At 43.7% G+C, this 26,527-nt stretch overlaps 1 protein-coding gene across 2 annotated transcripts in view; it reads left to right on the plus strand.

Annotated features, from left to right (window-relative positions):
• Window positions 1–26,527, plus strand: part of PXYLP1 (2-phosphoxylose phosphatase 1) — a 159,482-nt gene that overhangs the window by 35,461 nt on the left and 97,494 nt on the right. The window contains exons 1-2 of one of the 2 annotated variants that reach the window (XM_030216457.1): window positions 18,831–19,073; window positions 23,481–23,642. In XM_030216457.1, coding sequence (XP_030072317.1) covers window positions 19,049–19,073; window positions 23,481–23,642 — 187 coding nt within the window. In that variant the 5' untranslated portion in view covers window positions 18,831–19,048. Of the gene's footprint in view, window positions 1–18,830; window positions 19,074–23,480; window positions 23,643–26,527 lie in introns of those variants that run through there. The other variant, XM_030216456.1, reaches the window with a different exon arrangement.

The following is a 26,527-nucleotide window of genomic DNA, read 5'->3' on the forward strand; positions in this document are numbered from 1 at the left end:
AGGGCCCACGGGCGAATCAATACAAGAAGATAGGGGGGTGGTTGGGACACCAACGAGGTCGAGTGTCAGTTTCTTCATCCTCCCCATCTTCTCCTCCCACTGTAGGGGTCATCAACAGTACACCTAACAAATACAAAGGCAAGAACCGTAACACGGAACTTGTAAGATACACATTCAACGCTGATGTCAAATCTTTGTTCAAAACACGATAACACATCTGTACTCACGTGCTTCTTCTCCCTCCTGTTGTGTCGCACATGGTGTTGCAGACCCTGCTGACCATGTTGAACAGCCCGGAACTGGAGGCTCTGTGGCACATGGTGTTGCTGAGAGAAGATATGATAGAGGTATGCAAATAATGCTGGAGGTGACCGTGTACATTATAAGCGTCTGTTGACGCAAAAAAAAAAAACAGCGAACAGTGGTTCTACAAAAGGTAGGACACAATAGAACCTGCGATACAATACTTACGTGGAACTGCATCACTGCTACACCAGGAAGGGGAAGAGGTGGACTGACTTGTACTTTGCAGAGCATCGCTGGTAGTACAGGAAGGGGCAGATGGGGGCAGGCTTCTCATCCAGGCTGTAATACATGGCAAAGAACACACGCTTGTAAATCTAGTTGCTGTGCTCGACGGTCTTTCACATCATGACAATAGTCATGTACTTATGTCCCCTCCAGCACCCCACAGCAAATCATCAGTACTCACCACCTTCTGTGTCCTCAGATAATCTTGAATATTCAAGATGTTCACCTACAAATGTAGACAAAAACTATTTAGATTCAAAACCGCCAGCACAGAGAGTTGATACCCACACACACCCCTACTTGAGTGCAACATTGAAAAAAAATCAACTTCCATACCATCAATGGTATTTTCCGATGTGTTGTCCCCAGTAGATAGTCCGACCACCTGTTCACGACCAAGGGTGGCCAACACTGCCTCCTCCAGGGGAGTCATCTGCACGGCACATGGAGGGCCACCACCTATCCCCTTTCCATGGTTCCACTTTTTCTGAGCCTTGGCTTTCACCATACCCCTGAAGTCCTGCCAACGGTGCTTGCACTGCTCTAAAATGCGCTTTCGCACACCAAGAGCATTCACCTCGTCCATAATCCTCCTCCATATCCTGTTCTTCTGTCCAAGCGTCAACCTGGACTTTTTAAAAAGTTGGCCAAATTCGTCACATACACCGCGAATCAATACTTCTAGCTCTTCCTCCGCAAATTTTGGAGCACGCTTACGCTTTCCATTGACATGAGGGCCCTCAATTGTCTCCTCATCCTCCTCACGCCACGACACATTATCCTGCATTGCTTCATGAACAAAAAACAAAGTGAAGGAGAGGTTAACACCTTAGAAAATAAAATGTAGATTTGAACAGGAAAATTGCAGAAAACTCAAATTCTACCCCATTCATAAGCTCTTTGGAACGTCATACCTACCTATGCACACTTTGTATATGAACGAATGAATGGTGGAACAATGCAGAACACACCTTGAAAAGAAAAAATTGTACACGTTTACAAACAAATGGCAGCAAATCGCAATCAATCACATTTCATAAATTCATGTGAGCCTCTTACCTATAACGATTTATTGGAAAACAAAAAGGATGAAACCATGTGGCACACACCACACACCTTACAAAAGGGAAAAATAAGTTATTAACGGCAAATGCAGCGAAATCACAATTTACAACATCATAGGCTCATGGCAACGTCTTACCCACCTGTGAACACCTTGTTTTAAAAAATACAACGTGGCACAAAGGAAGGAAAATAGCGAGAAGAAAAACGAAGCAATACTGGCCAGTAGCCCTGTGATCGCCAAAACTGCAGCGACGCGATTCCTACACGCTGTGGACGCATGTCTATGACGTCAGGGGCGCGTATTACCTACGTCAATACCGTGTGCTTTCCGAAATTGCAACAGCGCATGCGTTTTCTGCTCCACTACGAAACTTTCGTGCATCCGACTTTTGAATAACGAATCGGAGTTTCCTGGTGGGGTTTCTTGGTACATTCTTCGTGTTTACAAATCGGTAAGTCCTTTAACGTTTTTCATTCCTTTACGTTTGGTTGATGCATCTGCCTCTTATTCTCCAAGCGTGGCCTGGACCAGGTTTTCGTTGACAATCCTTGAGGTTTGGAGGCTGTCGAGCTTCACTGAGTAGTACGCGGCTACTAACTTAGCACAAACTATGGCTTGGGGGTTGTCTGTGCTAACCTGGTGGGTTACTGGTGATTATCCAACAGGGGACCACCTAGCTACTGACATGGTGGGTGGCAATTTGTTAATTGTCTCAGGCATGTTAGCGGTTGGTTCATGAGTAAAATTGCACCCATTTTAACCATATTACGTGTCTTCATGTGTGTTTAGATGAAGGGGAAGATGGATAGGGGTGGGAGTGGTGTGAAGGACGGGTGCCAGTTACCTTGATTAATCTAATCATTGCTCTTATATACCATATCTACCATGTAAAATAGAGCCGAAGGTGGTTAACAGTTAGTATACAGTGAAAATTTCAGACAAACAAAAATCTTACATATCAAATTTCTGAAATAGGAAAGTTTTTAAATTTCCCATGAAGTATAAAACGTATGAGTCACTTTGAACAGCCTTGGGAAGAGTATTCCAAGACAAAATAGCTCTGTAATAAAAGGAGTAATAAAAAAAAAATAAAAAAAAACTGTTGGAGTACTCCAACAGTTTTTTTTTTTTTTTTAAATGAACAGACTTAAAAGAAGGGAACATCTGTGTATTATTATGACATTGCCTATGAGTCACGTTTCTTAAAAAAAAAACAAAAAAACTAATGAAAATTACTTCTGGAGTCATACCATGATAAATTTTAAATATGAAACACACACTTAAAATCAATCCTTGCCTATAGTGGCAACCAATGAAGCTTCCTCAGAAATGGAAAAATGTGATAAAATTTTGTTCTTCCATAGATCATACAGGCTGCCGTGTTCTGAACTGATTTGTAATTTCTTCAGAACAATTACTTCCAAACCCCCATAAAGGTTTACAGTAGTCAAGTTGTGACAAAACTATAAACTGAACCAGAATTGCAAAATGATTAACATCAAACAATGAACAATCAGATCGCAAGTGTTGCAAATTTTAAAAATCAATATTTTTTAAACTAGATTATTGACCTGTGGTTGAAAAGCCAATAAGGAGTCCAGGATGACTCCCAATACCATTGATGAATTATCAATAGAGATAGAATCGGATGTATTCAATGTCAAGCTGCCAGGAAAGGATAAATCTGGAGCACAGAACCAAAGCAGCTTGGTTTTAGAAAGGTTGATTAATGAATTGTATACAGATTTATAGTTTGTGTCTTCAGTGCTATTAAAGCACTGGTCAGTATCCATTTTTATTTTTTTGTGGTGTTCTCTGGTCTTTCTCAGTAATTTATGCTGAATGGCTGTACTTTCTGCTCACAGATATTTTATATAGCCTTCCCGTTGAAGCTTTTATATTAGTTTTCTATCAGATGTTTCCTTTTCTTGTTCAAAAGCTTGTTTTCGTTTATTTCTCCACAACAAAACCCATCCTGATGCAATCTGATAAACTCTTCACTACTTGAAGTTGTTCTATTAAAGAAAGTAGGCACCCTGTTATAGAATTGCCCTCCACATGTCACTCTCCAATAGGACATAGTTACAACTGTGCTTAGGGGGCAATTGTATAACTGAGCACCTCAAATAATGTGCCACAGGGGGCACACTGGGGCTAATTCTGTAACAGAACTTAAGCTTTCTTAAGTTGCAATAGAATGCTTTGGTGTGCCAAAATTTAGATACGATCTCTTAAGCAACATCAATGGCTGAATTAAATAGACATACTTGGAGTGCCAATCGGTGTGCACAATTGATAGCATCCTATAAGTTGTGCATGTTTAGCAACACAACACATGGCCCGACCATGCTCTACCCACGTATATACTCCGCTTTCAGTTATGCGCTGTAGCTCTTAGGTGCTACCTTATAGAATAGTTCCTAGTATATATGTACGCATTGCTGCTGATTATTGGTGCCAGTTACATGCACAAGTAGCATGAACGTCTGGGCACTCATTTATAGAATTGCCCCATTAGTATTTATCATTGTGACATGGTTTTCTATGTTCTGCTTTCTAAAAGGTACATTTCAAAATGCACTGAAATAGAGTTTTATTTCTCTGATCTACATGGCATATTTTGCACTCATAGTGTGAGAGAACAATTATTAAGAATAATAAAAAAAACTCTCAAAAGTTTTTATTACACAGCCCTTGTCACAGCAAACCCAGATTATTTCCATTTTTGAACTTTGCCTTAACAAGGCCCATACTAAGTTGAATAGAACCCACTTTTGTCCTGTCACACTAGCTGATCAGTTAATCATACCAAACAATCTACATTCAGATAAATCAAAAATCATCCACCAGGAAGTAGGAATGATGAAAAATTGAAGAAAAGACCTCGTTGAACCTTGAAAGTAAAGCTTTTACTACTACTGCAAAATAGCAGATAACTTACAGGGGAAATATCACTGTCAGAAAAACTCCAATACCACCCCTTGTGCAAACAATCGGTCTATTCATCAAATTTTTTTATCAAAATATTTTCCCAAAACTTTCAAAGTGAGGCAAAAATACTTAGCTTCTAAATGATCAGTGCATGTGGTATCCAGTTTCCTCTAAGAAGCGGCCTGGTGTGTTCAAATTTTTTTTTGTGTGAGCAACAAGTTTTAAAAACCAACAATTTTTGAGCACCAGTATTAGCAATGCATTTCTATGTATAGTACCAAAAAAAACTTTTGTGAGCATCGCTGTTAAAAGGTATGAGCAATCACTTATGTGCATCGCTTAGAGGGAACATTGGTGGTGTCCCAAACATATCCAAAGTTTCCATAATTGTTCAGTCAATTAAGGCATAGAGAGCGCTGACAGCAGAAGAAATAGTCTGGTGTGTCTATATACACTGCTCCAAAGAAATGTTATTGGATTCCTGGCAGAGACCCTGTTTTGCTGCTTCAGGGGAATCACTACAATCACACACTCAAAAAAAATGTATTAATAAAACATAATGCAAGTATCAAAAAAAAAAAGGTTTGGTCCAACAATTTCAAGATTATTTCACAAGTGTGGTCTGTATAAGTTGCAAAAAGAAAACTGTTGCTGAAGAAAATCAGTATGATTTGCCACATATCATTTGTAAAGAAACACATAGGGCACATTTTTAAGTACATGGGGGAAAAGGCTTTGTGGTCTGAGTCTGATGCAGAACTTTTTATGGTCTCGGTGCTAAGTGGTAATATGTTGCATGGAAAACAGCACATCACTCAGCTAGACCATCCTGATAGTAAAGCATGGTGGTGGTAACATTATCTTGTGGGAGGATTTGCAGTGGTGGCTCAGGTGCCTCAGGAGCTAAAGTGGGAAATCCAGAGTTGCTAACAAAAGGTTAAGGGGCAAAGAAAGTGAGATGGGATTGAAGGGTTAGGCTGGGCAGGTAGTAAGGGACAGCCAAGGGAAGGTATCTAGCATGGTGTAGGTAATAGACCAGTTGGGTTTTCAATATGTTTAGACTAGCCGTTAAGCCCGTTAAAACGGACGAGATTTGTGTTTTGCAAAATGTAATAATTCTCACCTCCATCCATCCATGTGCAGCAACCCTCCTCTCTCCCCTGCCCTCACTCCGTCCACCGATCCTCCTCCCCCATATCCAGCAACCCTCCTCTTTCCCTTGGCCTCCCCCGTCCACCAACCCTGCCCACCCCGCATGTCCAGCAACCCTCCTCTCTGCCCTGCTCTCATCCCATGTCTAGCAACCATGCTCTCTCCCCCCTGCCCTCCCCCATGTCCAGCTACCCTCCTCGCTGCCGCTCCCTCCCTCCTCCGTGCCAGGCCCCCTGCACTGACCTGACAGATGATGCTCCTGCCCAGTTAAACCCAGCTTAGCTGGCTGCCATATTCAACGACACATAACCAGGTAATGCTGGTGAATATCTCTAACTGGCCATTCCCTAACTTGCTAGGATAGAAGCGATCCAGTGGATGGAGTTTGGACGGAGCCGGTTAGCATCAGTATTTGGTCTGCCAGCCGGCTAAGTAAGCAGATAAAATTAGAACAGCAAAAATACTCTCCTAACTATGTTCCAAGTTATCTGAGCACTGGTCTGAATATTGTCCAATGCCCAGTTAACTTCCATGTCAACAGATTGACTGGATAAATGTTACATCAGAGAGTGACAGGGAGATAAAATTCCTAGATGTAATAAATGTCTGCTTGTTGGAGCAACTAGTCCAGGAATTGATTAGAGGGGGATCCAGTTTCTCCACCTCGGTGGTCCTGCCCCCCAAAAACAGTAAAATATTTTTATCACCTCCTTCCCAAAGAAAGCAATCTAACCTGGTGCAATTTGCCCTCCCTGAGATGCATAGGCGCCGACTCCGTGGGTGCTGTGGGTGCTCGAGCACCCCCAATATTTTTGCACGCCCAGGCATTGTCAGGGGGCGCCGACCTGGAAGGCAATGCCGCTGCTTACCTCCTCAGCCCTCGGATTCTTGCGCCGGTACCCGCGCCACCTTGGGGGATTTAAATTTATCTCCGACGACGTCGTAGCAGCTGCTCATGCTCAGAATCGGTGAAAAAGCTGCCCGACGTCTCTAGCCAATCCCTTCGCTCGTTCCTTCGCTCGTTCCTTCCCTCAGTGTCCCACCTTCGTCTGACATCATTTCCGCGAGGGCGGGACACACTGAGAGGGAAGGAACGAGCGAAGGAATTGGCTAGAGACGTCGGGCAGCTTTTTCACTGACGCTGAGCATGAGCAGTTGCTGTGACGTCGTCGGTAAATTTAAATACAAGGGGAAGGTTGACATGGGAGCGAGAGGGCAGGGGAGAGAGAGGAGAAATTGCAGGACACGGAGGGGACGGGAGGGAGGAGAATTGCTTGATATGGATGGATAGTTGGAGGTGGGCAGCATGGATGGAGATGGATGAGAGGCCAAGCCCCAGGCAGGCAGAGAGGAGAAATTGCTGGACATGATGGAGGGGAGGGAGGAGAATTGCTTAATATAGATGGATGGGGGTGGGCAGGGAAGAGAGGAGCATGGATGGATGGGAGGGCAGACAGGCCCCAGGCAGGCAGAGAGGCGAAATTGCTGGACATGATGGAGAGGAGGGAGGAGAATTGCTTAATATAGACGGATGGAGGTGGGCAGGGGAGAGAGGAGCATGGATGGGGATGGATGGGAGGGCAGGCCCCAGGCAGAGAGGAGAAATTGCTGGACATGGAGGGGAGGGCAGGGGAGAGAGAGGAGAATTGCTGGATATGGATGGATGGAGGGGGGCAGCAGGGGGGAGAGGAGAATTACTGGATATGGATGGATGGATGGAGGGCAGGGGAGAGGAGAGTTGCTGGACATAGGTGGATGGAGGGAAGAGGAGAGTTGCTGGACATGGATGGAGGGAAGGGCAGTGGAGGGTTGCTGGACATGGGTGGATGGAGGGAAGAGGGAAGAGAGAAGAAGGAGATGAGGGAAAAGGAAGAAAGGAGAAAAACTGCACATGGATGGAGAAAATAGGCAGAAGCTGGATCCACTGGACAGTCAAGTCTGCTGAGGACCCAGCTTTTACTTATGGATATACAGCAAGAAATGATGAAGAAAGGAGGAAAGTAAAGAAATAAATGGAAAGGAAGCCCTGGAGTTGTAAGCTCTTTGAGCAGGGACTGTCTTTCTTCTATGTTTGTGAAGCGCTGCGTACGATTTGTAGCGCTATAGAAATGCTAAATAGTAGTAGTAGTAGCAGCAGAATCAGATACTGGGCCAGCATGATCAGAAAAAAAAGTCACCAGACAAAGGTACAAAAAAATTATTTCATTTTAATTTTAGTGTTTGGAATATGTCCACTTTCAGAATTTACATCTGCTACATCTACTATCTTATTTTGCAATGTATAGCAATGTGTTTCTTTCTGTTTTTCTGGTATTGTGCTGCATGCAGAGTCTAACTTCTTAGGATTTCAGGTTAATTTTTGAAGAATTTGAAGAGGGGCTATTTCTGTTCTGCATGTGTGACTGTAAGGCCAAGTGTCTGAATAGGGATCTGTTTGTTAGATTCTGAGATTTTGCTAACACATTGTTCAGAGTTGGCAAGACTGTCTGTTCTCCTAATTCATTGTCTGTATGCTAATTTGGTTTGTGTCATTTAGAGTATAATGGAGCTGTAACAGCTTACAGAAATTATTTATAATGAAAAAAAAAACCACAAGTTATTTTTCTTCTATACTGGTGTAATGTTTTCAATGATGCCATGGCTGGTAAAAGGGGTTGTGACTACTGTAGGGGCGGATCCATAGTGATCCCACCCCTGGATGGGTAGGGGCGCCGACTAATAGGCTGCAGGAGGGCGCCAGAAACCCTAGGACCGGCTGTGCACTCGCCAGAAGTCGGAAGTTCCCTTCCCAGCCAGCCTACCTACCTGCCCGGTGCCCGCCCTCTTCTCCCTCAGTCCTCCGCCGGTCCGTCCTCGCCTTCCTGCGTGCCGCCCAGAATTTTAAAACTCATCTTACCTCGGGGTCCCGGCAGAGGAGCGGGACCAGAGCTGAGAGAGAAGGGAAGGCTGAAGCGCCGAGCCTGCTCGCCTTTCACTGCTGCTGCCGGGACCCTGAGGTAAGATGAGTTTTAAAATTCTGGGCGGCATGCAGGAAGGCGAGGACGGAACAGCGGAGGACTGTTGTGGGAGAAGAGGTCAGGCTGGGGTTGGGACTGGCACTCGGAGGAGAGGGGGTACTGGAACTCGGAGGAGGGGGGCCTGGAACTCAGAGGAGGGGGAGGGAGGGGATGGGGAATGCACCACCTGTTAAAAAAAAATTCAGCACCCCCAATCATTTTGAAAAGTTGGCTCCTATGCTGAGATGTACTATAAAATAAGTGCACACATACCTTACTCAGTTCTAAATAGGTGTATGTGTCCTATTTTTTTTTGTTACATTTGTACCCCGCGCTTTCCCACTTATGGCAGGCTCAATGCGGCTTACATGGGGCAATGGAGGGTTAAGTGACTTGCCCAGAATCACAAGGAGCTGCCTGTGCTTGAAGTGGGAATCAAACTCAGTTCCTCAGTTCCGCAGGACCAAAGTCCACCACCCTAACCACTAGGCCACTCCTCCACTCCTATGTGATGGTGCTTAGTTTTTTTGCATCTTAATTTATAGCAATAGGTGTAACTTCCATGTGGTATGCTCATCTGCGCCTTCTTTGACACAGTTGTAGGCATTTACTTGTCTACTCTTTCCAGCCCAGTTTCTAATTGCATTTCTTGGGCCCAGGTACTTGCTATCCATCCTTGTCTCCCCAGAAGAGGGTTTGAACCTTCAGAAATGTAAGGATCAGTGAGTTTTCCTATGCCTAATTCAGTTCTGCTGTCTTGTATTGCTACAGTCTCTGAGTCAGAATCTTATAGTGCAATCTTGCTACAGTAATGATTAAGCCATCTGAGTACCTGATGAACATTATTACTGACTTAGAGTGTCTGAAAGTTGCTGTTCTTCATTTGCTGTAAGCACCATGGTGTCTTCCCTAGTAATGGCACAGGCATCGTGATGTGGTTCAAATTCTGCTGCAGAGGGGGACTTATTTTAGATCTAGTCCTTTATGGAGTGCAGGGCATAGTATGAGAGGTAATGGTGTTGGATCCGCTGGGAAACAGTGGTCATAGTATGAGCAAGTTTGAGCTACTATCTGGAACAAAGCCACAAAGGAACTGTAGCAGCATTTTTAATTTTCAAAAGAGTGACTATGATAAAATGAGAGAAATGGTTAAAAAGAAGCTAAAAGGATTGGCTGCAAAGGTTAGGACGTTAAAATCAGGCATGAACATTGTTTGAAAATACCATCTTTGAAGCCCAAAGTTGCATAGAAGAGGAAATGACAGCCATCATGGTTAAAATGTGAAATGTAAGAGGCTGTTAGAGCCAAAAAAAATGTCCTTCAAAAAATTGAAAAAGGTCTCAAAGAAAATAAGAAGCAACATAAGCACTGGTAAATTGGATGCAAAGCATTGACAAAGAAGGCTAAAAGAGAATATGAAGAGAGTGGCAAAAACTTGCAGTAACAATTTTTCTCCGAGGACAAGCAGGCTGCTGGTTCTCACATGTAGGTCAACGTCCGTGTCGGCCCGGGAAACCAGCAATTTTGCCAGCAAAATATAAAAATTTTTTTCCAGTCTTCTGGCGCTTGTGCAGCGCTTACTGCGCATACACGGCCGCCTTCCTGCCAGTCGCGTGAGCATTCCCGCTCAGTTACTTTTTCTATGTGGTGAGGTGCGGTCGAGTTTTTCCCTGCTCCTCTCAGGCCCGGGAAAGAGTTTTTTTGCGTTATCTTTTTTTCTTTCTTTTTTCTTAGAATTTACAGTTAAAGAAAAAAAAACTCCCGTGGTTTTTCTTTACTTTTTTTTGCTCCTTTTTAAGTTTCCTTTATTTTTCGATGCGGCCGGGTTGCTCTCTTCTTTTTGTGCCCTTTTTTCTTTTAACAGGCACGATCGCATCTTTTGATTTCGCCGAAGCTGTTTTTTCTTCCATGTCATCGAAGACACCCAGCGGCTTCAAACGTTGTACTTGGTGCAACAGGACTATCTCGGGTACCGCTTGGTGTATCCAGTGCCTTGGGCCCGACCACAGCCCAGCCGCTTGTAGTCTGTGTCTTTGCATGAAGAAACGGACCCAAGCGTCTCGAGAAGCCCAAAGAGAAAAGCTTTTTGGGGCTCAGTCCGGTCCTTCAACATCGTCATCGAGGGACGCATCGACGTCGGGCGTGAAGGTAATGGCTACGGAACAACCAACTCGTGCTGGGAGCAGTGAGGTATCGAGTGGGTCTCCACCTGTCTCGAGGCCTCCTGTTATGCAGGCCCCCGGCTCCGAGGAGACGTGAGGATTCCACGTCTTCCTCATCAGTACAGAGGAGTCTCGATGATGGATGCCGGGAGCTCCGGGGTGTCGAGGGATTCGGCACATGAGAAGCGTCGGCGCCGAGAGGATCGCTCCCCCTCTAATCAGGAGGTGCCGATGCGTCGGTCTAGCAGCCCGGTACCTGCTCCCGAGCCTTGACAGATTCTGCCACCGGCTCCTTTACCGACCCTGCAGCCTTGTCCGATGGTGGCTCTCGACGAGTGCATCAGGGCCCTGCTTCCAGAGTTTCTGGAAGGGTTACTGCGCCAGGCAGCTTTGGTGTTGGGTGTGCTTGCACCTTCCGTACCGTCGGCTACAGCTGTCTCTGGTCCTTCGCCTGCGGTGAGGTCCCCGACCTCGGTGCCGCCTGTAGCATCGGTGTCAGCTGCCACCCAGGTCGACTGTCCTTCGAAGTTGGTGGAGGAAGCTTCACCGGAGTCCAGGCGGGCGTCGACTTCTCAGCACCACCATCGAGGACGTTGCTCCTCGGCGTTGAGGCAGGCTGCTCTGAGAGATGTCTTGTCCAATACTGAAGATGAGCACTCGTGGGAGGAAGAGGAAGATCCCAGGTACTTTTCCTCTGACAAGTCTTTTGGGATTCCTTCTGAAACTTCCCCTCCACCAGAAAAGAGACTGGCTCCACCCTCCTGGTATACCAATTCTATCTGGTAGGAATTCGGTTTTGACTGCCTAAAGTCCACAAACAACTTTTAAACCCTCCTGGTAGGAATTCAGTTTTGGAACCTTTGTCCACCTTTGTAGACACATTTTTGAAACCTGAAGTCCCGAAGATCCCATCATACATTAGGGACAGCACCCATTTTTTATGTAAATTAAATGAGGTGGATTGTGCAGTTAAGGACATAATCATGGTCACCCTTGATGTCCGTTCACTTTATACATCTATTCCTCAGGAAGATGCCATGTACATTATCAGAGAGGCTCTTGAAGGAAGCGAGAGACCACATCAGATACCTACGGAGTTCCTCCTGACTCTTGCAAGAATTGCGATGAAAGAAAATGATTTCAAGTTTTATTTACAAACCAGCGGAGTTGCGATGGGGGCCACATTTGCACCGTCAATCGCTAACCTGTATATGTCCTATTTTGAAAAAGAATGGATTTCTCAGTCCCCATTTCAAGATACTATATTGAAATGGTGGAGGTACATTGATGACATCTTCATGCTCTGGGGTGGCATCTTTCCAGAACTAAATAACTTCATGACTTGGATCAACAGCTGCAACAGTGACATACAGTTTGCCGAACAACACTCATATGAGAGCATTCACTACCTGGATGTTGAAGTAAGAATCATCTCTAATCAGTTTGTCATCAAGGTCTTTAAGAAAAAAACAGACAGGAATACGTTTCTGCATAATTCGAGTTGTCATCCGGCTCAATTGAGGAACAGCCTCCCGTTCTCACAGTTATTGCGACTGAGACGTATCTGCACTGATATGTCAACCTTTAAGCATCAAGCTCAGAGTCTAATGTCTGATTTAGCAGACAGGGGCTATTCTGAATATGTTTTTAAAAAAGCCTATCGGAGGGCTAAACATAACAATAGAGATCTTCTTCTGACAAGCACAACCAAAAGAGCAACAGATGACAATGTGTTTACTATGGTGATGCAATATAACGAAAGTAGCCCCATCTAGCGCGGTTAGCTAGGAAGAGATGGGAGATCATGCAATCCACCCCCGCATTCCACAACACCAATTTACGCATCTCGTTCTCAAGAGGAAACAATTTCAAAGAGATTATTAGTCCTGCTGATGTCAGACTGACTACGAAGAGGAATGGAAAACAACTTTGTGGCCACTTTAAGTGTGGCCTTTGTCAAATTTGCCCTAACACCTTACAAATTAAAGAGTTCTTTAATCACAGAACGAATAGAGTTCATACCTTACGTCACTTCTCTAATTGTTTAACTGATCACGTTGTTTATTCCATCAGCTGTCCCTGCAATAAAACCTATATTGGGATGACCACTAGACCGCTGAAAACAAGAATTCTGGAGCATAGATCAAATATCAGGAGATCTAACCATAAGGAACCATTAGTAGAACACTGTATCGTTAATAATCACAGATTTGAAGACCTTCGATGTTTTGCTATTGATAAAGTAGATCTATCCAATAGAGGCGGGGATCGAAAACTAACATTACAAATGTGGCAAGCTGGATTTTTGATTTGAACACATTGGAACCCAATGGACTAAATAGTTCCATTGATTGGCACGTTTTCTATTAGTCATCAGATCCTTTAATGAATGAATCTATTTAAAACAGCTGTTTAGCCGAGCACGCTGAAGCGCCATTTTGAGACTTTGAGCGCTTCCATGAGCAGTGAGTTTCTCTGTGGGTTGCATTCCTTTGTGCTGATTTTGTCTTCTAATTATTATTTTTCATTACCATTTTGTTGATTTTTTTTCAGACCCTCAGCATCATATTGAGGCACTCCGTTCCTGATGAAGCCATATTTCGGGTGAAACGGTGGTCCCCATTGAACGTTGATTAAAGAGTGCTCTATCAGACAGCACAAGCTAAGTGCAACTTTATTTCTTTTGATGCTGTTGATTTGAGAGGGTTACGGTTCCAAAGTGGTACAGAAGCCATTTAAACATATACAAGAGAAAATATATTCTGACATTCTGTGGAGTTTTTTGTGCCCTATGATAGAAACTAAGCGTGTGCTACGGATAAAAGATTGCTGATTTGTAACCACGCTTTAAACCTTTGGCAGATTGCCTCTGGTTTCTGAGGGCTTTTTCTCCACATTAGAATATAAGCACCGCTCGCTTAAGAGTTTGTTAGCTAGAGTGCTGTTTGTTATAGGCTGAGGATGAGCCCAGGGCTGAGATGCTCGAGGTCCTGGAATATCCTTCTCCACCTAGAGAGGCTGCAAAGGCTCCGTTGCATAATGTACTGAAGGCAGTCCTGATGCAAAACTGATCGTTCCCTCTGTCTAACCCCGTGATCCCGAAAAGAACTGAAACCCAATATTGGATCCACGGGGAACCTAGATTGATTAAGTCTCAGCTACCTCGCAGTTCCATGGTGGTGGACTCTGCTCTCAAAAGGGCCAAGAGTACTAGGGACTATGCCTCGGCGCCCCCAGGCAGAGAATCTAGAACCTTGGACTTTTTTTTTTTTTGGGAGGAAGACGTATCAGACCGTTATGCTTGCTGCAAAAATACAGACATACCAGCTCTTCACGAGCATCCACTTGCGGAACTTGGTGAGGCAACTGTCTAGCTTGGTTGATGCGCTCCCTCCGGAGAAGGCCGAGCCTTTTCACCAGGTGGTCAGGCAGCAGAAGGCGTGTTGAAAATTCCTGGCCAGAGGTACGTTCGACACTTTTGACATAGCATCCAGAATCGCTGCCCAAGGTATAATGATGCGCAGACTCTCATGGCTGCGTGTCTCTGACTTGGATCATTCGGTCCAGCAGCGGATGGCGGATGTTCCTTGCCGGGGGGTAACCGTTTTGGCGAGAAAGTAGAGGATCTGGTTGACCAGCTCAAAAAGCATAATGATGCTATGGATTCTCTCTCCCGCCGGGTGTCTTTTGCTTCTACCACCTCATCTTGGAGGTTTTTTGGAGGGAAGAGGAGTGCTCCCTATTCCTATGCTAGGCGTAGGTACACTCCTGCTTCTTTGCAGCCTGTCCACGCTCAGTCTGAGCGCGCTCGTTCTCGTCAACAGCTTGCGCCTAAGTCCTCTGCGGCTCCCCATCAAAAGCAAGGGACGAGCTTTTGACTGGCTCCAGTTCAGCATAGCCTCAGAAAAAGTGTCCTTGCCGGACAACTTGCTGGTCGGAGGGAGGTTGATATTTTTTCACCAAAGGTGGCCTCTTATAACCTCCAATCGGTGGGTTCTTCAAATAGTCCGGTCAGGATACACCCTCAATCTGGAATCGACTGGGAGCTCATTCTTACAGTTCCCAGCACAAACAGGTACTTGCAGAGGAACTCTTCGCCCTTCTACAGGCCCAAGCGGTTGAACCCGTTCCACCAGGGGAAGTAGGGCTGGGATTCTATTCCAGGTACTTCCTTGTGCAAAAGAAAACGAGGGATGCGTCCCATTCTAAACCTAAGGGCCCTGAACAAATTTCTAGTTCGAGAAAAGTTCAGGATGGTTTCCCTGGGCACCCTTCTTCCCATGATTCAGGAAAACGATTGGCTATGCTCTCTGGACTTAAAGGATGCTTACACCCACATCTCGATGCTCACAGGAAGTATCTTCGATTTTGGCTAGTAACACAGCACTTTCAGTACCGTGTACTGCCTTTTGGCCTGGCGTTTGCGCCCAGAGTGTTTACAAAATGCCTAGCTGTAGTCGCAGCATCGCTATGCAGATTGGGAGTTCATGTGTTTCCTTATCTCGACGATTGGCTGGTGAAGAGCACCTCGAAGGAGGGTGCTCTGGAGTCCATGTGAATGACTATTCAGGTGCTAGAGCTACTGGGGTTCGTCATAAATTATCCCAACTCCCATCTCACCCCAGTCCATAAATTGGAATTCATTGCAGCCCTATTGAACACAAAGACAGCTCGAGCTTACCTACCAGAGGCAAGGGCGGACAACCTTCTGTCCTTGGTGTCCTTGGTTTGAGCGTCCCAGCAGGTCACAGCTCGGCAGATGTTGAGACTTCTGAGGCACATGGCCTCTACAGTTCATGTAACTCCCATGGCACGGCTACATATCGGATCAGCTCAATGGACCCTAGCTTCCCAGTGGTTTCCATCTGCAGGGGATCTAGAAGATGTAGTCCAACTGTCTATGAGCTTTCGGAATTCTCTTCAGTGGTGGACGATTCGATCCAATTTGACCATGGGGCGACCATTCCAAGTTCCTCAGCCACAGAAAGTGCTGACGACTGATGCATCTCTCCAGGGGTGAGGAGCTCATGTAGATGGGCTCCACACTCAGGGAACCTGGTCCTTTCAGGAAAAAGGTATGCAGATCAACCTCCTGGAATTAAGAGCGATCTGGAACGCTCTAAAGGCTTTCAGAGATTGGCTGTCCAACCAAGTCATCTTAATTCAGACAGACAATCAGGTTGCCATGTACTACACCAAAACAAGAAGGGGGGCACCGGATCTCGCTCTCTGTGTCAGTAAGCTGTCCAGATGTGGCTTTGGACTTGTCACGGCATGTTTCTCGAAGCCACTTATCTGGCAGGTGTAAACAACAGTCTGGCCGACAGACTGAGCAGGATAATACAACCTCACGAGTGGTCACTGAACATGGGCGTAGTCCGCAACATCGTTTGAGCGTGGGGCACCCCCTCGGTGGATATTGTTGCCACTCAGATCAATCACAAGGTCCCTCAGTTCTGTTCCAGGCTTCATGCCCACGACAAGATAGTGTCAGATGCCTTTCTCCTGCATTGGAGGACAGGCCTTCTGTATGCATATCCTCCCATACCTCTAGTAGGGAAGACTTTGCTGAAACTGAAGCAAGGCTGCGGAACCATGATCCTAATAGCACCTTTCTGGCCGCATCAAATTTGGTTCCTCTTCTTCTGGAGTTGTCCTCTGAAGAATCGTGGAGATTGGAATGTTTTCTAACCCTCATCTGTCAGAACAAGGGGTCGCTTCTACATCCCAGCCTCCAGTCTCAGGCTCTCATGGCCTGGATGTTGAGAGCTTAGAATTTGCCTGCTTGGGTCTTTCAGAGGGTGTTTCCTGAGTTTTGCTTGCTTCCAGGAAAGATTCCACAAAGAGGTGTTACTCTTTTAAATGGAGGAGGTTTGCCGTCTGGTGTGACAGCAAGGCCCTAGATCCTCTTTCTTGTCCTACACAGACCCTGCTTGAATACCTTCTACACTTGTCAGAGTCTGGTCTCAAGACCAACTCCGTAAGGGTTCACCTTAGTGCGATTAGTGCTTATCATCGCCGTGTAGAGGGTAGGTCTATCTCTGGACAGCCTTTAGTTGTTCGCTTCATGAGAGGTTTGCTTTTGTTAAAGCCCCCTGTCAAACCTCCACCAGTGTCATGGGGTCTCAACATCGTTCTCATCCAGCTGATGAAAGCTCCTTTTGAGCCACTGAATTCCTGCCATCTGAAGTATTTGACCTGGAAGGACGTTTTCTTGGTGGCAGTTACTTCAGCTCGTAGAGTCAGTGAGCTTCAGGCCTTGGTAGTGCATGCACCTTATATCAATTTTCATCACAACAGAGTAGTCCTCCGCATGCACCCTAAGTTCCTGCCAAAGGTGGTGTTGGAGTTCCATCTGAACCAGTCAATTGTCTTGCCAACATTCTTTCCACGTCCTCATACTCGCCTTGGCAAAAACAGTTGGCACACCTTGGACTGCAAGAGAGCATTGGCCTTTTACGTGGAGTGGACGAAGCCCTTTAGGCTGCCCAGTTGTTTGTCTCTTTTGATCCCAACAGGAGGGGAGTCGCCATCAGAAAACGCACAATCTCCAATTGGCTAGCAGATTGCATATCCTTCACTTATGCCCAAGCTGGGCTGACTCTGGTGGGTCATGTCACGGCTCATAATGTTAGAGCCATGGCTGCGTCAGTGGCTCACTTAAAGTCAGCCTCCATTGAGGAGATTTGCAAGGCTGCAACGTGGTCATCAGTCCACACATTCACATTTCACTACTGCCTTCAGCAGGATACCCGACGCGACAGTCGGTTTGGGCTGTCGGTGCTACAGAATCTGTTCATGGTTTAGAATCCAACTCCATCCCCCTAGATCCATTTTTGTTTTGTTCCAGGCTGCACTCTCAGTTAGTTGTTTATGTTTTCAGGTCAATCTCTGTTATGTCGTTGCGAGGCCCAGTTGACCAATGTTCATTGGGAAAATGTGGGGTACAAATGTAATAAATAAATAAAAACATAGTATCTGAATTCAAGAGAGCTTCCCTAAGAGAGCGATAAGGAGAGTAGATGGCATGGATGGCAGACTGGATAGGCCATATGATTATCTGCCTACATTTTTCTATGCTTCTATGGCTGGGGAAACACCTACTATACCTGAATGTAACTCGCCTTGAATTACTACTGAAAAGGTGTGAGCTAAGTCCAAATCCAGTTGAAGCGGAAATAAGGCAGTGGTAGTCATAAATATATAAATAAATAAACATGGTGATGAAAAATATTCAGAAGGTGTTCTTGATGAATGTGGTGTTTTGACAACATTACAACAGATGTAGAAAAATCTGGATGGAATGGTAGGAGGAGGACTGAAGATCTGTAGAAAGTATATGAAGTATGTGATGGCAACATTCTGTGATGAAAATGAAGATATAGAAACTGTGAAAACCGGTAAAAAGAAACTGCTGAGCTGTGTTATTTAGGTGCAAAAATAAATGCAGATGAACCCCTTGCTAGAATAATAAGATTGAGAACCATATCCAGATGGCTAAATTTATATAAGCGAGTGATATAACTATGAAAAGGAATTTCTGGCCTTGTTAAAAGGTAAGATATCTAAGATGGTACTATGGCCAGCACTGCTATGAAGCAGAAAACTAGAGCATGAGAAAGAAAGTATGGCTGTGAAAGATAAGGATGTTATGCTGACCCAAGGATTAGTGTGTCAGCTCTTGAAAGCTAATCAAGAAGCGTATTAATTTTAATGCAGTTAAAAAGTATAGTATGTGTATTTTCTGTTTATTTTGTTTTTGTGCATTAACCTTTATTTCTGTTCATTCCATATAGTAAATTTTAAAGGCTTTGAAAATAATTAGAATTGTTTTTAAACCAAGAGGAGATTCATTCAGTAGTGTTTTGACATAATTACTTGATTCTGTATGTAGTTTATTAATATCTAAATTCTCAGTAGAAGAGGGATGTGATGTAACCTTGTAATATTTGGATTTGTGTTGGCACATGAGAGTGAAAAACTAGCAGTATTCATACAGAGCAGGTTTAGTTTTCATACAATTTGGACTGGCTGATGTATGCCTGGAAATGAAAGAGGCATTTGTATTCTGAGTGTAAAGTTGTTTTAAAGAATTATTTGCCAAGTTGAAAAATATGCAGTAGGTGTGGCTTTTTTTTCTGTACTCTGTGCTTACAGTTTTGAGGAGAAAAGGAGATTATTTGGTAGTCCTGTCATCTCAATCAGAAGACATGCTGGTGCACTTTCTTCTGTTAGGTAACTATTCTTAACTTTGACTTTGTCGATATTAATATGCTCTGCTTATATGGGTGTACTTTATCGTTAAATTGAAGCAAAAGTGTTCAGAGCGTAGCAAGTTAGTGTATGCTTACTGGGTGACAAAATGGTTCATTACTTTTCCTCTGTGGTGAAGTGTGACTCAGTAAAGTGGCTGGTAATGTGGACATTTGAGGATAGGTGTATAGAGGACATGTATGTGTGAGTTGTGTATACAGATGGGGCAAGGGTATAGGAGTCACATACATATACTGTGCACACACCATAGCTTACCTAATCCTCACCCTATACATAGCTTACTTTTTGAAAGAGTCAGTGTACTAAGGTTGGCCAGTATTTTTAGCTTCAGAGTGAGCACAATTTACCTCAGCTCTTTGTTTTGCCATTTTTGATTGTTTTCTGCTTTTGGTGGGGATAGGTGTTGGTAGTGGTGTGTGTGTGATTGGGGGTACTCTCAGCACTGTTGGAAAAGGGTATGGAGGGTGGTCTTTTTTTTTTTTTAGGGCGCGTTTGTGATATGCACTATAGTACGTTCCAGTGCCATTTGCCTTCCCTTGCTTCCCTTTCCCCTACTCTGTTCTTTGATTTTACCTCTGTGCTACAGTTGACACAGCAAACAGAATGGTCAGCAGATGGAGGACTGAACACGGACAATTCTTGCTTTGTCTGTGATTCCCCTAGTAATTAGCTGATGAGGCCCAGCGTCACCTGTAAGCCCTGCTTTTTCTTTTTGCCAGACCTCTAGTCCCCATGACATGGTTGCTCATTTTCCTCCTCCTTTCTTTCGCCACACAGGGCTTGGCATCCCTGTCGGGCACACTTTGTCCTACCACTGGACTCTTTTCATTCCCTGCGTCTTTGGTTGCTTATTTTGCTCTTGCTGCTTTTGGTCTGACAGTGCCTGGCCAGGGGATGTCTTCAACCCCGTTGCTAAATCTGCCCTTGGGCTGCTGGCCTTTTTATTCTTTGTGTCTACTCGACCATGGTCAACAAATGTGCATATGGACAGCTTGATGGAAAATCTCACTAGCAGGTGCTTCTGCTATAGAGAAATGTACTTAAAAATCAATAAAGATATTTTATACATTTTATAAATCATAAACTAGGTACTTTCATTGCAAGAAATGTGCTACATGAGCATATAAGGTTTGTCAAAACTTAGCCTGACCACGATCTGTCTACCTCAACATTCTGCCTCCTGACAGTGGCACGCAGCAGATTCTAAAGTGTTTAAGAAGCAGGGTATGTGTGGAGTTGTCTGTCTAGTGTAATAACCTTCTGTTAAACTTGGGGCAGGTTGATATAGTTTACTTTTTTTTTTTTATTTTTAGACAAGTTTTACTCCAACGATTAGTGTCTTAGGGCCACTTTTACAAAGCGGCGGTAAACCCAACAAGGGCTTACTGCTCGCTACCGCAGCAGCACAGCAGTACTTCCTACCCCCAGAGCGCCGTCATATCCTGCACTACAAAATATATTTATTTTTGTAGCACCAAGGCGTACTTGGCAGTAATCGGGCAGTGCCACGTGCTGCCTGGTTACCACTGGGTTAGTACGGGAGCCCTTATTGCCACATCAATGGTGGCAATAAGGGCTCCCCCGAAATGACTGCGCTGCAAATGCTTTACTTGCCGCATGGCCATTTCCTTCAGAAAAGGAATACTACCCTTTTACCATCTGCGGTAAAAGGGGGCCTTGGCGCGCATCAAAAATATGCGCCAATGCCAGCATAGGTCCCCTTTTGCCGCAGCTTCATAAAAGGGACCTTTAGTATATTAGTACCAAAACCCTTTTTTTTAATCTTGTTTTCCATCTAGTCCCTAATTAGCTCTCACCTATCCACCCTTAAGTATTTGTTTGTCCTAGAGAGAGACTCCCTAGTTACTTACTTCAAATGTATTAATTTGCTTATTGAAATTATTCAATTTATTGTAATTTGTTTATGTTCTGTACATTTATTAACTCTAATTTTTTATTGAACAAGGAAATAAAGTACAGAATTCAAACAGAAACACGTGTTGTACAATTTCACGTCTAACCCAAACTCCCCTCCGCCCACCCCACCCTGCACATTCAATATATTTCAAAATTGTAAAGATTATAAATAGTCTTTGGAAAAAAAACAAAAAAACAGCAAATAATTAAGCGACTAGTTTAAAGATATCAAATGGTTATAGAATTATGAACATACAGCAATACTCCATTTATATCTGCTTTACTGAATCACACCCCATCTCACCCTACCGTAACCATAACTATAAGTTGTTACAGAGATGACTTGTTGTTTGGACGCTTATAACTCCAGGTCATCATTGGACTGGTAACATCTACTTTCCGAACCCCAAAACAACCCTTGTGTCTGACTGTCTTAAGAAACACCTGGGAACCTATCTAATACAGCACTTCTTGCTTTATGGGAAACTAGGAAAAAAGGCCTGTTTCTGAGCGCAATGAAACGGGCGCTAGCAAGGTTCTATAATGTTAGGGGCCCCCTCCCTCCGTCCCTCCGAGCTGCTTGCCTGCCTCCGTGTGACCGTCGGACGTTGTTCGTGGTTCGCTCTGTGTGGGGAGGTTTTTTTTTTTGCTGCGCTTCCGTGCTTGTGCCATTTCCATTTCGGCCCTCGAGTGTCATTGCTCCACCCTCGACGTCATCACGTTTTGACGCGAGGGCAGTGCAGACACTCATGGGCACACCGGATATCTCGGGCGCCTCAACTTCCGTGGAGGCTTCATTAGAACGTTGGGGTTGCCTTTTATATAGAGAGATATTTTGCAGATAACTATTCCAGATAGAGATGAAGGCCTTCTCTTTGGGGAAGTCTGAGCTGCCCATGCTTCCCAGTGCATTAACTCATGGAATCTGTTTCTCAAATACCAAAAAGAGGGAGGTTTTTCTTGCATACAATACTTACGTATACATTTTTTTCCCCAATGCATAAGCCTTACAAAGTAGGAGACATGAGTTTTTGTCAGGTATACTGTAAGCCTCCCATTTATTTAATAAGACTCCTTTCCAGGAAGGAATTACTTGTTGTCCGAGAAGAGTCCCTAAGTATCTATGAAGTGATCTCCAAAAAGCTTGAGAACCATCACAACTCCAAAAGGCATGAAAAAAGGTATTGCCCCCCCTGCTTACATTTGGAACATTGAGCATCAGATACCCATCCTGCTCTAACAGCCTGAGATTGTGATATATACCCCCTATGGAGTATCCGATATTGACTTTCCTGGAGCTCAGTACTACCCACCTGCTTCGGGATAGCCTTTATCAATATTAAAAAAAAATCTACTCCCTTCAATTCATACCCCAGATCTTTACTCCAAGCCTCCTTAAGTGGACCGTATTCCTTGGGGGGGAGGGGGGGGGGGGGAGGAGAGAACAGATACCAAAGCTTTGTGTAATCTAGAAACTGAAACCTGTCCAAAACATCCCCTTGTAAAACAATCTTGAAGTTTCTGACCCAACAGTTAAAAGCTGGGCTTAATTTGTTGACAAAATGGAGATGGAGCTGAGGGCATGGCCAGGGCCGAAAGTGAGCTTACCCCCCTACATACACAATACATTTGTGGATTAAAGAAAGCTGGTATGTACGTATATTTAGACAATTCATATATTTAATTTTAAAAACATAATGATTATTATCAGTTGTAGTAAGTTTTCAATATTATGAATAAAATCTTGGATTAATTGGTATTTTTGTTAACACTGTTCTACACATTTGATATTGCTCTATGTTCTTCCAAGAAAATTTTGCCCACAGAGGCAGAAGAGTACTGCGTGGTTTTTATAAAATTTTCTTGTATTTACAAATACAATTCCTCTATCTCTGTATAGTAACTTGTTTTTACAAATAATATTGAAACAGTGTGTATGTATATTCAAATAATACAAGAGAAGACAAGTTTTAAAGGTACACTGGGGGGAAAAGGGTTAAGACAAGGGAAGAGAAAGGAGAGAAGCCAGTCCACATGGGGGAGTTAGTTGGACAGGGAGAACACTGGGAGCAACAATGAAGTCACTTCCTGAGACGCAAGAAGTCCTAGAACATCATTCTATCTCATACTGGCAGAAATTAAGCCTTAGTCACATAACCCAATTGTGACTGGTGGACTTCTGCCTTCAGACAGAACCAGTAGGCAACTTTGCTTTATTTAGACTAAGGGACCTGTTTACTAAGCCACGCTGTAGGCATGCTAACTTTTTAGCACGCACTAAAAACTAGAACATGGTAACACTATAGAGATGCCCATTATATTCCTATGGGTGTCTCTAGTGCTAGCGCATGCTAAAAAGTTTGCACGCCTACAGCGCGACTTAGTAAATAGGGTCCTAAATGATTTAACAGTTTCCTGAACTTTAAATTTGTATTTTTGTATATCTCCTAGTACATTTGATTCCGGTCACTTCTGTTAAGGAAGATGGTTCAAGTAGTAAGAACCGAAAGAGAATAATGCCAGACCCACTGACAGAACCACCAGCAATAGACCCGATCTATGAAGCTCAAGTCTACTGCAATACTCCCAGAACAAAAGAACATAGTATAGAAGGTAGGTTAAGTAACTGCAACTAATACTTCTATTTTTGGAATCCTTTTTATGAAGCCATAGGTATCTATGCAAGTAAGCCATCTTATATACAGTATTTGTTTTTAAACCATCCTCTGCGTCCATTTTATTGTATTTCAAAATACCTTTCAGATAGCATTAATCATTATACATCAGTTAAGACTTATTTTTTAAAATTCTGATGTTCCCCAGTAATTCTCCGAAGAAAGCTATATTAGACTCATTGGATCTGATTGTTCCATATCAATTATGGTGTCACAAATATCACTTCTTACATAAACCAGTTGGATTATGCTCATAATGAGGTCATTTGCAAGACTCTTTCAAGCATGCCTGTTCCTAAGGCAGCACTTTTAAACCTTTTTCTGGCAGCACACCTAGCCAGTCAGGTTTTCAGAATTACTACAATGAACATGTATGAGATATATTAGCATATATTAGATTTGCATACGATGGATCTTCATCGCATCCATATTATCTGTGGTGATTTTGAAAACCCCATTGGATAGGTGTGCCTCCAGGAAAGTGTTGAAAACACTCCCCTCAGGAGCAAAGGAATTGCAGGAAACTAACTTAAGCAATTTCAAGGCTAATACTTTTAGATTATTTTTAATTGATGAAGGATGAGTATTGCTGCTGGAAGTGTGCATTTTAATTTTTTTTTTAATATTGCATGGTATACAGAAGTCATAGCATTCTCATATTATAATTCAGATGATAAATTGTCTATTTGCCAGAAAAAGCCTGTCAAAAAATTGTGTGTATGCATTTAAGCTAAAAACATAGTCAACCTGGTTCAATCCACAGTCATCACTCAGGTTGATTATTGCAACAGTGCTTTCCTTGGATGTAAATCCCAAGTCCTGAAAAGTCTCCAGACTGCCCAGAACATGGCAGCAAGACTTATATTTGGCAAGTCAAAATTTGAAAGTGCCTCACCCCTTCGAGAGAGGCTTCACTGGCTCCCCATTAAAGAGAGAATATACTTCAAGGTCCATACAATAATCCATAAGATCATATCAGGAGAATCCCCCAGCTATATGAACAATTTGATTGACCTCCCAATTAGAAATAGAACAATGTTATCGTGAACATACCTCAATCTACACACCTCCCAAACTGTAAAGGTGTCAAGTACAAAACATACTATGCCTCCAGTTTCTCCTTCCTGGGTAGTCAACTTTGGAATGCTCTCCCAAGACCCATCCAAGCTATTAATAATTATTTACCTTTCAGGAAAATGTTAAAGTCCCATTTTTCAAGCAAGTTTACCCTAATGGACCAGTTTAATTCCACCAGATCACCTACGATACTCCTGCTAAGATGTCGACGCTCACTTTGACCCCAATGATACATTTGACCTTTTTCACTAATCCCTTATACTCAATCCCTCATCTTCTTCCCTCCATCCTTTACCATTTTCCTCCCATTCTCCTTCCCTTTCACCTATCATATCCTTGTCTACCTTCCCTATTCTAAATCATATATTCCGGGACACTGTTGCCACAGTTCATTATATTCTTTTCGCATGTCCTTTGTAATACTTTTCATAATGTAAGTAGTTATGATCATCACAATTTATAATACTCTTCCTACATTTCCTTGTTTTACTGTATTCTTTACCATGTAAGATGCTTTCTTTTACTATGTAAGCCGCACTGGACCTGCTGTATGTGGGAAAGAGCGGGATACAAATGTAATAAATAAATAAAAAGGAAAAGAAGAAACAACTATTGGCTATCTCTCATGGATCCCACAGAGATAGAAAAAGATAGGAGATGTGCAACACTCATAAATATACGCACACACTCTTACACATACTTTGGTTGAAGGAAAACAAGAATAAGGTGCTAGTATCCAAAATATACACAATTCAGAAAGAAAATGTCAGACCAAGGCAAGTGGCTCCCAAACCTGGTCGTAGAGGCACCCCAGCCAGTCACGTTTTCAAAATATCCACAATGAATATTCGTGAAATTTCTCTCATGAATATTCATTATGGATATCCTGAAAACCTAGCTAGCTGGACTGCCTCCAGGACCAGGTTTGGGAACCACTGGCCCAAGGCATAAATTTCACTGCTGGGGAAGAAATAAAGTGTTCTCTAAATGAGAAACAATGACATGACATTCAAAATAAGACCAGTAAACCCTTTATATTCATTTTCTTAAAATTTCTTAAACATAAATTCTCCGAGGACAAGCAGGCTGCTTGTTCTCACATATGGGTGACGTCCACGGCAGCCCTGGGATCGGAAGATCTTCCTAGCAACAAGTTTTGCTGGACCCCGCGTGAACATGCGCACCGCGCATGCGCGACCGACTTCCTGCCCGAATCGCGATCATGCTTCATTCTCTTTTTTTTTTTCTGCGGTTCAGGACGGCTGTTTTGCGGTCGTTCTGCTCCCCAGAGAGGCCCTGCTGCGTCCTTTGCTGCTTTTTTTCGTGTCTTTTCGCGAAGTTTTGACGGGTTTCCCGTCTCTTTCTGTTGCTTCAACTTTTCAAAAAAAAAAAAAAAACCTTTTAATTTCTATTTTTTTCGCTTAAGTTTCCTTTTTCTTTCATGGAGCGGCCATTTTGGCTGCCCGTAAGGGGTTTTCCCCTATTTTTTGGTGTTTCAGGCACCATCACGAACTTTGACCTCACCGGCGCGATTTTTCTGCCCATGTCCTCAAAGCCAGCCAGTGGCTTCAAGAAGTGCACGCGGTGCAGCCGGACCATCTCGTTGACTGATAGACACGTTTCGTGTCTTCAATGTCTGGGTGCAGGCCATCGTCCCACCGCCTGTACGCTGTGTCTCCAGCTTAAAAAGAGAACCCAGGCAGTGAGAGCGGCTCAGTGGGACTTGTTGTTTGGAGCCAGGTCCGG

This window comes from Microcaecilia unicolor, chromosome 10, assembly GCF_901765095.1.
Source record: "Microcaecilia unicolor chromosome 10, aMicUni1.1, whole genome shotgun sequence".
Taxonomy (NCBI): Eukaryota; Metazoa; Chordata; class Amphibia; order Gymnophiona; family Siphonopidae; genus Microcaecilia; species Microcaecilia unicolor.